General features: G+C 47.6%; 1 protein-coding gene across 1 annotated transcript; it reads right to left on the reverse strand.

Annotated features, from left to right (window-relative positions):
- Positions 1-1519: 1519 nt before the first annotated feature.
- Positions 1520-10807, reverse strand: TREM1 (triggering receptor expressed on myeloid cells 1). Its single transcript, XM_069488641.1, has 4 exons — positions 10759-10807; positions 6940-7299; positions 5379-5580; positions 1520-1660 (listed from the first exon to the last, which is right to left on the reverse strand). The coding sequence occupies exons 1-4, from the start codon at positions 10805-10807 to the stop codon at positions 1555-1557; spliced, it is 717 nt and encodes a 238-aa protein (XP_069344742.1). The 3' UTR covers positions 1520-1554.
- Positions 10808-12474: the final 1667 nt, after the last annotated feature.

Consider the following 12474-nt stretch of genomic DNA (forward strand, 5'->3'; position numbering starts at 1 on the left):
GTCTCACCAGAGCATCAGGATGAAATACATGCCCCCTTGCACATCTTCTAATGGACTCAAAACTGGGGGGTCAGAAATAACCTCTCTGGGGTTAGTGCCATCACCTGGCAGGTTCTCACGGAGCAGTGTTCAGGTTAATGGGGAAGCCTTTATGTGACAGAGGCGGGCTCAGAAAGAGGGAGACTGTGCCTTAGTGCTCAGGGTATTTTTTTCACCCTTTGTGCTGATTGTAGGAATGTGTTTTCCAAAGGTAAGAGAGATTGAATGTGTGGGAAAGTGTGATTGCTCTTGGGGAATTTAGGATGATACTGGCCTTGGCCATTGCTAAATTGGAATGGAAGGACCCACCATCCTTCCCCCAACCCCAGGAGGCCCCTTTCCCTTTAGGGCCCAAGGAGGTAGGAAATAGCAAAATCCTGATTGAAATCTGTGAGAGATCACCAGACACAGGTGTGCCTGGGGACCTATTTCCTGGGTTAGGGCACTGGAGCAGGACAGGAGCTAAAGGGGGAGTTCCACGGAGGAGGAGTAGAGAGTGGAGAACCTGGAGAGCACGTGGGGACAGCTTTCAAGAGCTTCAGTGGAGACAGTTTGTCACCCCACCCTCCCTACCCCTGTGAAATACGGGAAGAGAGGCATCTCGACATAGGCAGAACTCCATGTTGTTCTATTCTATGTGGCTTTGGGGTCCTTCAGCAAAGGAGCTCTTCAGTTTTTGTTCCTGCCAGTAAGGGGTGACATTATTCATGTGGCTTCGTTCTAGTCACACGCATCTCTGCCTTCATGCAATTATTTGCTGGATACAGAGATAAATGCACACAGCACACCAGATATTGTCTATCAATGCTATCCTACAGACCCCAGCTCCTCCTGACGGTATTTTCCTAGGACACGGAGTTCCACTTAACTTTTCTCTTTCCCAAATACGCAATTCTTGCTGTGGTACCTTGTTTTACCCACGTTGCATGGTTTTCGACACCCTTTTCTGGTAGTGTTGGAAAGTGCCGTGTATGAAGAGTGACGTGCAAGCATCTGAGGCGAGGGGGAGAGAGAGAGAGAGAGAGAGAGAGAGAGGAAGTCCCAGTGGTGGGGCGCACGGGACACCCCTGGAGCGGGAGCTCTGCCCAGGTCAGGCCAAAATTGCACGTTCCAGGGCAAGGACGAGCCAGAGAAATATCAGGTGTGCCCTCTGTGGCTCACGAGCGCCACGGGAGAGCAGCGGTGAAAAGCACTGGACCGTCCACAGTCCATGCAAACCCCGAGCCGCCCGTGGAAGGAAGGGCTCGTTCAGGGCTACATCTTCTCCTCTGAGAGGGCAAAGTGCACACCCGAGGTTATTAGTGAAATGAGGGGAGTCGGCAGGGCCAGGAATGTGGGATCCTGACCTTAGAAATAGCCAGTGATCACAGATAAAATCCATGGCATTAACACACACACACACACACACACACACACACACACAGTTTTTCCCCCTCCACCCCCCTCTCCTCTCCCGGCACAACTGCCAGATGGCTGTGGCTGGAGGTCAGAGGTCATTCTCATGGGTTCATGGGTCTATAGTCCAAATGACTTCTGGGTGACAGCAAGCAGGACGGTGAAGACCAGGCTCTTAGTCAGGAGTCCACAGGCCACGGGGAGGACAATGCTGAACACAGAGACCCTGGAGGAGAGAGGAGATTGAGTGCTGCGCTTGGCAATGACTCCTCCACACTTGAGTGTTCCCTCTGCAAAATTCCTTCATGTCCTCATCCTATCCACCTAGGCCCTTCCAGCACCTTTCCCACACCGTCTGACCCTGCGCCTTCCGTTTCCCCTGATGAGAAATACGTCCAGGAGACAGCACAGGGTCCACGCCCAGGAAAGGCACCCGGGAGCAAGGGCAAGCTGATCAGCCCCGCTGTCCTCCCGTGTGACCTGGTGGAGAGTGGGACCCGGACCCGCCTCCTGGGATAGTCACCTCACCTCTTCAGCCTCAGTTTCCTCATCTATAAACCGAGAAGAATCCAACCGCACTGAAAATCCTATCGTGAATTTTTATAGATTGTAGTAAATTCATTCTAGATGCTCTGGGGGAACATCAATAGGTATCATAAGAAAGAGCCGCAAACGGGTGAGGGAACACAGCCTGTGCCGTCAGCAGATGTGGACTCAGATGAGAACACGAGGACTCTACATGACAGACACGGGGGGAAAACAGAGGAATGGGTGCAATGGAACAAATAGAAGGCCAGGCGTACAGCTAACGTTATATGAGAATTTAACGTGTAAGGAAATCAGCAGCCCAGTAGGTAAGGCAAGGATTGTTTAGCAAACAGTCTTGCGGAATCTGGAGAGCAGCATGATGAAAAGAAATCTTTTCTAAAATTTATACCATGCAGCAAAAAATCTTCCCCACGGACTAAAAATTTAAAGAAAATGGCAAAAGAAATCATAGGAAAGGTCACAAGGAAATAGAATCAGGCACATTAAAAAATAAAGCAAAGCAATCAATTCAAAATCAACACATCTGCCTACACAAAACTTAAAACGAAATGCACAAACTAGCAAAGAGGGAAATGACATGATGTTGACAGAAAGTAGAGAACTGTCCATTTGTCTGAAATTCACCCCTGGCGGTGGAGTCCACGCTGTAGCACAGGGGGCTGCATTCCCAAGGCTGCCCGGTCAAGGTCAGCAACTGACAGCGGTGGCCAGATATGGGACAGGTGTCTCTCTTGCCCCTCACATCGTTGCAGCGCCCTCGCAGCCCCCGCCTCTGCCCCGATCGTAGTCTTGCAGCGGCAGGTTGGGCTTCTGGGCTCAGCTAACTCTGCCTCCTCCCCAAGTCTGCCCTGCCAGCGTCTGCACCGTCCCCTCACAGCCTTCTACCGTCTTCCTACACGGGGCTCCCAGGCCCGTCCGCTTCCAGCAGGCCACCAACCGCATCTCTTTCAGAGGCTGCGCACAGGCTACCAATCCCCTGAAGTGTCTAGGAATCTGTGTGCCCCTGGTCTTGGTTAGAACTGCCCTTTACACAATCACCGTGGACGCGGGAGTGTCAATACTCCAGCACCCTGCCCCGTACAACTCGGAAGGTGACCCATGGTCCCCAGAGCTCCCTTGCAAGACGGAGCCAAAGCTACCCCAGTGAGACCCGCCTTGGTTATGACACATTTGCTCGGCTTCCTTCCCTTCCCAGTCCCCCTTCCTCAATGGCTTTGCTGGAGATTTTGTTCACAACATGTTAACAAGACTTTCTTCCTGTGGCCTGCTTCTGGGGAACCCACCTTGAGCTAGGGCGATAGTGGCTATCTGTGCAGTGCCTCACTGCCCCCAGGTTGGGGTCTCACCTCTTCTAGCACCTGGGAAAACAACTTCCTGCATTAAGTTCCTTCTTTTTCAAACAGCTGCAGGGGCTTCTGCTTTCCTGACTGGGCTCTCACTGACAGAAAAGTTAATATTCGATAATATTTTTTTTTTTTTTTTTTTTGAGACAGAGTCTCACTCTGTTGCCTGGGCTAGAGTGAGTGCCGTGGCGTCAGCCTAGCTCACAGCAACCTCAAACTCCTGGGCTCAAGCCATCCTCCTGTCTCAGCCTCCCGAGTAACTGGGACTACAGGCATGCGCCACCATGCCCGGCTAATTTTTTCTATATATATTTTTAGTTGTCCAGCTAATTTCTTTCTATTTTTAGTAGAGACGGAGTCTTGTTCTTGCTCTTGCTCAGGTTGGTCTCAAGCTCCTGAACTCAAACGATCCACCTGTCTCCGCCTCCCAGAGTGCTAGGATTACAGGCGTGAGCCACCACGCCCGGGCCTCGATAACATTTTTAATAGATCACGTTAACAGATAAAAGAGGTAGAGCCTCTAGAGGGAATACAGGCAAAGATTATATGCTATCAATGTACGTATTGGAAAATGACAGTAGTGAAAAAAGGAAAATGTTGACTCTCACCTGCTCTTTCATTTGATTTATTCCACAAAGCTCTAACGAGCACTGACTATGTACCAGGCCCTTGGGCTGGTGTCGGTGAAACGATATAAGGGAAAGAGGCACTGCCTCTACTCACAAGGAGCGGGAGTCCACATTCATAGAAAAATTGAGGCAGTACCATTTTGCATCCATTTTAGCAGGGATACATTTAAAATACTAACTTTACGTTGTCAGCAAGTCTACAGAGGCTCTGCTTCACTTAGCTTCATGGCTCACACTGCAAACTGTGTCCAATCTGTTGGAAGACCATGGAACTATGCTATGTGCACGCAGAATAATATCGATGTTCAAATTCTCGTATGGGAATTATGTTTGGATTAGCATGATTTAAAAAAAAGACATGTGCAAGAACATGGCCATCTCAAAGTTATCGATACTATAAAAAACGAAAACAGTATCAGTGTCTCAGAACAGGCAAACGATTATGTAAGTTATGTCTCTTCCAATTGATAGAAAAGTATTCATCCATTAAAATTACATTTATGAAGACTAGCTAGCAGCGTCAAAGAATAATTGTAGCAGGGAAAATAATGGAACTGTTTATAATTAGAATTGCTGCTATGTTAAAATATGTATAAACATGAATAAATACTAGGAAAGAATATGGAGAAAAAAGACAGATTAGTAGGAATGTGGGAGAATATTTCTTTCCCTATTAATTCAATATTTAATGATAAACCCATTCTAAGATAAATCAACATTTAATAATAACTGCAGGGGTGTGTGGATGCTACATTAGCGTTTCTTAACTTTGCCTGCACATTAGAAATCTGAAGAGCTTGTAAAAAACACTAACAGGCCTTGCGTCTAAAACTTCTGATTCTGATTCTATTGATCTATGATAGGGCACATGCACCAGTATTAAAAATAAAGAAAAAAGAAAGCAAAGTGAAAACAAGATAACCCAGATAATCCTAACAGGTAGCTATTCTGAGAGCTGTTGGGTAGATCATCTCACCCAGCTCTGGTTTTCTAGCCTTCCTGCAGAATCAACAAGGGAACTAAAGCCAGAGAGGGCTCCTGACTAGTCCAAAGTCACACAGTCTGGCTGACACTAGAATGCAGGTCCCCACTTGGAGTGCGTTTACCACTACCCATTAGACCCTGGGGCTGGGTAAGGTCCGTTGGAATTTGGAAAATACACCATTTCCCTCTTCCTTACTACTCTGGTGTGCAAGGAAACCGGGAGGCTGAACTGAGGAGAATGACAGCCTCGCGGAGAGCCTCCCCTCCCTCCGTCACCACCTCCTCCTTCCCCTGGACATTTCTACCCAGACTGAGGTGACTCAAGCCTGCTCATGCCCCACCCTCCCCAGCCCCCACTCCCCACATCCTGTCAGCACATAGAGTAGGGAGCAAAGGGTTCAGTGTCCAATCCAGGGACCCAGAGGCCTGGAAACCATACCTGGTGACATTTGTCACATTTTGAAGGTTGACTCCAGGGCCAGGAGTGGAGATGACAGGAGTTGACCTGAATGGAGCTTGTGTCATGGTGCTGGAGCTGGTATATCGCAGGCTCGAGGCCTTGATGGTAGTAGGAGGAACTGTGGTAATCTCAGGCAAGTTCTGAACAGGATTCTCACTGGAGGCAGTAGTACCTAGAGAATCTGCAAGAAGTCACATTAGAAGGATGGATGGATGGATGGATGGATGGGTGGGTGGATAGATAAGTGGGTGATTTGATGGGTGTATTGTTGGTAAGCGGGTGGAGGGATGAATGGATGATGGATGGATGGATGAGGAAGGGGGTGAATGGGTGGATGGATGGATGAATAGATGGGTGAGTGGATGGATGGGTAGGTGGTAGGGTAAATAGCACTGAGGAGGGAAATGCACATGGCCAAGAAACAAGGTTTTCTTTTGCTAAAACCAAAGAAATACTGTTGGATCCACCTGAGTCAGAGACAGAAAGGAGGAAAGGAGGAAGGGAGGCAAGGAAGGAGGGAGGGAGGAGGGAAGAAGAAAGGAATGTTCAGGCTATTCATGATGTTGGACCTGCACTTGCCTGCTACTCCTCACCAATCCCTCTGCCCCCACCTTCTCCAAGAATAATTCCCTGATTACTCTGCCATATATCATTTACTCTGCTTTTCATTCACCTATAGCTGTGGCATATTGCTTTACAAGTTATCTTTTATTTACATATTGTATATGTACCTGGTCTTTCTTAGACTTAGCATTGCCCTGATGCTAGGAACTTGAACTTGTCTCCCTTTTGCCTGTCTTCCATACATTATTCCTTAATTTGATGACTACTGAGGGCCTACTATGTGCCAGAAACTATATTATGTGCTAAGAATAGAGAGCTCAGAACGGCGCTGGTGCTCCCCTCAAGCAGCTCTGAGATGAATAGGGGAGACAGGTAAGCAAACCGGTCTCTACTATCCAGTGAGATGACGTTGTGCACAAAAGGGACACAAAGTGAGCTCTGGAGATTCACCCCGCAAATGGGAGCCTCAAGGACTCACAGCACAGCAGCACTGGCATCACTGGAGAGCTCATTAGAAATGCAGATTCTTGGGTCCCCTCTGTACCTATTCAGCTGGAGTCTGCCTTTGAAATAAGATCTCCGGGTGGTATGTGCCCATGGCAAGGTCTGAAGAGCACACAGGCAGGCCACCAAATGCATCTGTGGAAGGGGGACAGTGGACCACAGGAGGCTTCCCAAGGACATGAGACCTAAGGAATGAGACTAAATTATCCTAAATTTGCTGTTCAGCTTAATTGTACCCCAATTCCTACAACAGCACCCCGAATTAGGCACTGCTACCCAAAGGGAATGCCATATATAGCAGCCCCTACTTACTATTAGACCAAATGCTTCTCAGGGACCTCAGATTAAAGACAAGGAGCTTCTAGGAGAAAGACAGGCTGCCAGGAATCCAAGCCCCAGCTCTGCTGGTGCCACCACCACGGCCCCATCCTCGCCTGGCCTGCCTCTTGCCACCCACCCCCAAGTCACTCACCCTTGGTCACCACCAGGTGGACAGGAAAGAACAGGGTTTTCGGGTCTATGGGAGGGTCATAGACCACACACCGATACAGTCCCGAGTCTTCTACTTGAAGGTTTGTCATTTGTACGTGCAGTATGGAATCCTCGGGGGCTTCTTCTAGCGTGGTCCTCCCCGCTTGAACTTGAATGGGCTTCCCCGAAGGCTTCTCTATGACTGCTATGGTCAGTGGCTTCCCTCCGTCTATCAGCCTCTGCCAAGCCTTCTTGCTGTAGGTATATTTCATGTAGTCGAAGTGACAACTCACATCCAGGGTCTCTCCCTCTGCCTTGTCATACCGTTCTGCCTCAGATAATTCAACTGCAGCTCGGAGCTCTGTTAACAAGGAAAGAGAGTTAGGTTCTGTGAGGAATAGTTTTTCCCTCTTTGGAAAAAGAACAAAAGGAGAGGAACCACCATTTTTTCTCATCCAACCACCCATTTTTCAGACGAGGTCCTTGAGGCCTCCAGGGAAGGTACAATTTTCCCTGCAAGCCCACACTAGACCTCAGATCTTTCTGCGGTAGGTAGTTGTTTTACTAGAAGAGTGAGAGCATATGGTGCATGCTAATCAAATTTTATAAATGATCATTTTGAGAGGAAAAAATTTCCTGACTGGAGACAGAACATGGGACATTTTGCTGAGACCATGAGTGGCGGGGGCATGAAGAAAGGGAAAGATTATGGAGAGGGCCGTATAGTATGAAAAGAGAATTCAAAGACATGGTACTAGCAGAGAGTGTCCCCCCCAGGACAGCTTGAGGAACTTCATCCAAGTCCGGGCAAAGAGATCAGTGTGAGAGACCACCAGATAAACAGTGAGGAAGCCATCCTGAGAGCATGGTAGACATTGACATCTGACTGTGATACCCAGCACTCCTTTCCACCTTCCTTGGGTAGCAGAGCACCTCTTTCTCAGGGGAGCCATCCTCTGTGGCTCCACGGATGGGGCTGTCCACATCAGTGGACACATGACACAGACTTTGCCAATCAAAGTCCTCCATCATCCTGGCCATGCTGATTGGTTTAGGAAAGAGCACATGACTTGGCTGGACCTATCCGAATCCTCCCTGAGACTGCTATAGCTATTAAGAAAAATATGCTGGGGTTGATAGATCAGTGAGATGTGAAATGTTCTACAATGTGGAAATAGACTACCTGTGAAGGAGGCCAGAGACAGAGAGAGAGAGCACGCCCCAGCATGTGTGCACAAGCTAACAGCATTATGTGAGTCATAGACTCAGCTGTGCTCCAAACCAGCACCCCTTGTACTTCCCAGTACCTGAGCCTAGAAATCCCCCCTCCTATTTTTGATGTCAAGGAGTCAAGGCAATGGTTCTCCACTGGGGGCACAATTTTGGCCCCCCTGGGGACACTAGGCAATATCTGGACATTTTTGGTTGTTATAACCTGGGGTGGGGTGGATGCAACTGGCATCCAAAGGAGGCCAAGGATGCTGCCAAGCATCCTACAGTGCACAGAACAGCCCACATAACAGAGAATTGCCCCACCCAAAATGTCAATAGTGCCCAGTTTGAGAACCCCTGGTCACAGGGACAACAGTTTCAATCACACTTGGAGGTTGAACCAGATTAACCACCTAGAATTGGGAGTGATCTTCTCTGGTCCAGGGCAGCCTTGCTGATGGGCGGCCAAGCAGAGTGGAACTGAGAAGATCCAGGTGTGTGGTTTCAGCTGGACACACGGGGTTCTATAAGTTTACTGAGGGACTGTGGCTTATCCACTCCAGCCTGGGACACCTTCCTCCAAGGAACACCAAACAATGGGCCAGACAGCCATGCTGGGTCAAACTGTGGGGCAGGTTGCCAAAACTGCTGTTGTTAATACTACTCCTCACACACACTGTAATCCTTACGTGCCAGTGAAAAATGCCAACGGCTGCCCCTCTGGTGGAGGCCCTGCATGCCCACCCCAGGATAGGCCAACAGCTCTGCCTGACGGTGGGAAGACCCAACTCTGGGACTCATGAGCATTTTGAAGGTGAAGCCAGGCTTAAAGGCTGATTCTTCTGGGGCCAGGCTTCAGTTTCTAAGGAAACCTTGCAAACAGGCCTCCTAGGCAGTTCCCATGAACTCTGGTCAGGGATTCCCCTCCAAGAGACAGATGAGCAGAGGCTGAGGGGGCCCTAAGCCACGTCTGGTTCTCTGGTTTGTTCACTCATTCATCAGCCTGTGGCTGAGCATTCTCTCAGTGCCAGGCACGGTGCCGGGCTCTGTGAAAGTCATAGGGACTCTATCCTCAAGTTGCCACCACCGAAGCCCTAACCTCTTAAATTGATGTCACAGAGAAATCTCCATTATTTGCCAGCTCCCCAGAAGAGGGGGAAGTGACAGGTGACTGAGTGTGCTTACAAATTTGCCTAGTCTCTTGTGGAAAGAGACAGTATGAAATGAAGGCTGAAGTGCTGTCTATGCACCATTACAAGAAAGAAATTCCTTGTAATATGTTAATAAAAAGGATAACAAATTCTATCTATTGAATATTATGTGCTAAGTGCTTTAGAAAAAACTATCTTATCTAATCTTTACAATTTAAAAGGTTAAAACCATTATTCTTCCCATTTTGCAGATAATGAAACTGAGGCACAGACAGGTTAAGACATTTGCCCAAAGTCTTACAGTAGTTCAGTGGTGGTGCCAGGGTACACACTTGAAGAGTTTGATTCCAGAGTCTGCTCTAAAGCACTGAGCTACGTTGCCCAGCACAGCTGTCAGATGGGGATTAGAGCAGTACTGGCCCAAACATGCATAGGTGTCTGGAAGGAGCTTTTAGGGTAACATACTCACACAGGGCATAATGAAATATATACCACTGGTTTCCTCTTGCACAGTTACACAACCTTCAACCCTCTGCCATTTCCCAGTTCTCCTTCAGAAAAACACAAATAAAACACAAAGAAACACACTGGTCTATGAGAATCTAATTCCCACCTGCCCACCCAGATTATCACCCAGCTCCAAGGAGACCCAAAGCAAGGTTTGTGGTCAGGCTCTGCAAGGCAGTTGTCCATAACCTTGCTCAAAGTAGTGGGTCCCAGCAGAGCACCCTCTTCCTGATCTTTCATGTCTTTCCAAGGCAAACCTTGCTTTCAACTCACGTCAACATTTTCCCTCTGTTATTCATAAGGGTTAGGAGGAGGAGTGACTAAAGTCCCAAATGCTTCCATTGTTAATGCAGGTGTGATCTGTGCAGATTATAAGAGGAGAGAAGTAAGAGTTGGGGGATGAACCAGCCCTGCCAAGCCTGAACAGCTGTGCCCTCCAGCCCCAGCATGCAGTGGAGAGCTGGGGTAATGCCCTCCACCAACAAGGGCACCCGGCCTCTTCTGTTCACATCTGTGTCCTCCGTTGTAGCATATCTGCTGGCCCATAGCAGGCCACTGGGAAATAGTTATTAAATAAATTGTCTCTTGGGTTTAACAGACAGTCAACATCAAAAGCATCATGATAGAATATAAGGAAAAAAATTCAACATCAAATAAAATTATTTTAGATCACACCAAAGTTAGATTTACTTTATCATTATTCTGGTCCAGGGCTTTGCATGTCTCTGACAACATCAAAATATACAGACATCTTGCTTCCCTAACCCATCCCTGCTTTTATTTCTGTGCTCAGGCCCTGGACGTCCTCCTGATTCTGCTAAGTTTGGGTACAGCAGCCCCATCTGCCATAACTGCTTCTTGGCTCTACTTTGGATGGCCACGTGCTCTGGAGCTTCAAAACAAAAGGACTCCCCGAGGCCTCCCCTGCTCATGCCTCTTCCTTGCCTTACCTGAGACCAAGAGCATCCACAGCAGCCCCCAGAGCCAGGCCTTCCTCATCCTTCCGGTGCATCAACTCCAACTGCTGCTTCGGGCTCCTGGGACAGCTATGAGACTCCACTGTGACCTACAGGCTCTGGAAGGTTGCACAACAGGATATGAGGCCATTCCTGGGAGGCACTGGTGCTCTGTTTCATCACGGGTGGTTCTGGCTCCAGATGTCAGTGCAGGAACCCAGACCAGGGCTCAAGTTCCAGTTAAGCTTCTGTGAACTCCAGTTTCCCCTTCTCTGGGGCTAATGAAGATTACAAACCTTACAAACTCTTAGTAAAAATAATGCTTTTGTGTAAATAACAGTAAGTTATTACTATTAGGAGGAACAGAGGGCCCTCGGTTCTCCTGAGATCCCCTCCATTCCCATCCAGATCAGGATAGTGAAGAGAGTCCGGCCCATGGAGGGACAGGTTGGGATAATTCTGTCTCACATTCAGGGTTTTTGCGAGGATTAAACAAGCTCTCTGTGTAAAGTGCTCAGTACGGCTGTACCTAACACACACGTTATTTCTACATCCTGTCCTGCTCACGTCCACCCTGTTTCTCTTGGCTTCTGCTGACCTAAGGCCACCTCTTCTTCATCACCAGCCGGCCGCACCTTGCACTTTCCCTCAGCATTGTCACAGACACGGCCTGGGAGCTCAGAGGGGTGTAGGTGATCCCAGAAGCGATTTGCGAGGCCATTGCTTCCATTAAACAAGAATAGACTTAGATAAAAAAGGAAATGGGGTTAGGGACGATGAAGAAAGAAGGAAAGAGAAAGAAGAAAATAAAAAGAAAGAAAGAAGAGAAAGCAGGTTCCGTACAAGAAGCAACAAAAGGCAGAGTTGACAGTGCAAAAATCACATCAGTAACGGAAAGGACTGACTTCAGAAATACTCCCAAATGTGGAATGAATGAATATTTTAAAGAGCTCAGAAATTTATGGGAGCACAAATCGTAGAAATCCAACCTGCAATAAGAGATGTCATTAAGGAATCAAATGGAATGGTGTATCATAAACAAATATTTAAAAAGTATATTTTTAAAAAACACTTTCTAGATCTGAGAAGAAATCTAAAATTGGAAGTTGGGGGAGTTCAACATGGGCAAGGAAAAAATTCATGAAGTGAGACCAAGACTACGAAGTTGTTAGGTGAAATTTTTACAATTTAAATGGAAAGACTCCTGCTGCAAAACAAACAGGGGAAAACATGGCTTGATTCCTTCAAAGGGATTGATATAAGAAAGACTCAGATTTCTTCTCTGAGTAACAAATGCCAAGAGTGAGATGAGGTGTAATGAACAATTTGACCCTAAAAATTTCCCCAGACTGATTTTGAAATTTTCTGACTCGGAGAGGAACCTACATGATTTCCGTAGCGGTGAGTCAGATGAACACGATGCATTTAAGTGACCAAATCCCTTTTCTTACAACCCGTAAATAATGTCTATTCCACACTTGCTCCGTTTTTGTGTCTTCACATACCCTTTGTGGTGAGGGTTAAGTTCCTGGAAGATTAAGAGGAAACTTTGAATTACATAGTCCAAGAAGGATTTCTAATTAGACTTGAATATCACCAGAAGCTGACTGCTCTTACACACTTATCATAACTACACACAGCACCTGCATTTAAATTAGAGTTAAGTCTTGCTCCAATAGTTTGAACGCTTTGTGTCCTTGAGGCTCACAG

Source organism: Eulemur rufifrons, chromosome 15 (genome assembly GCF_041146395.1).
Source record: "Eulemur rufifrons isolate Redbay chromosome 15, OSU_ERuf_1, whole genome shotgun sequence".
In the NCBI taxonomy this organism is placed as follows: Eukaryota; Metazoa; Chordata; class Mammalia; order Primates; family Lemuridae; genus Eulemur; species Eulemur rufifrons.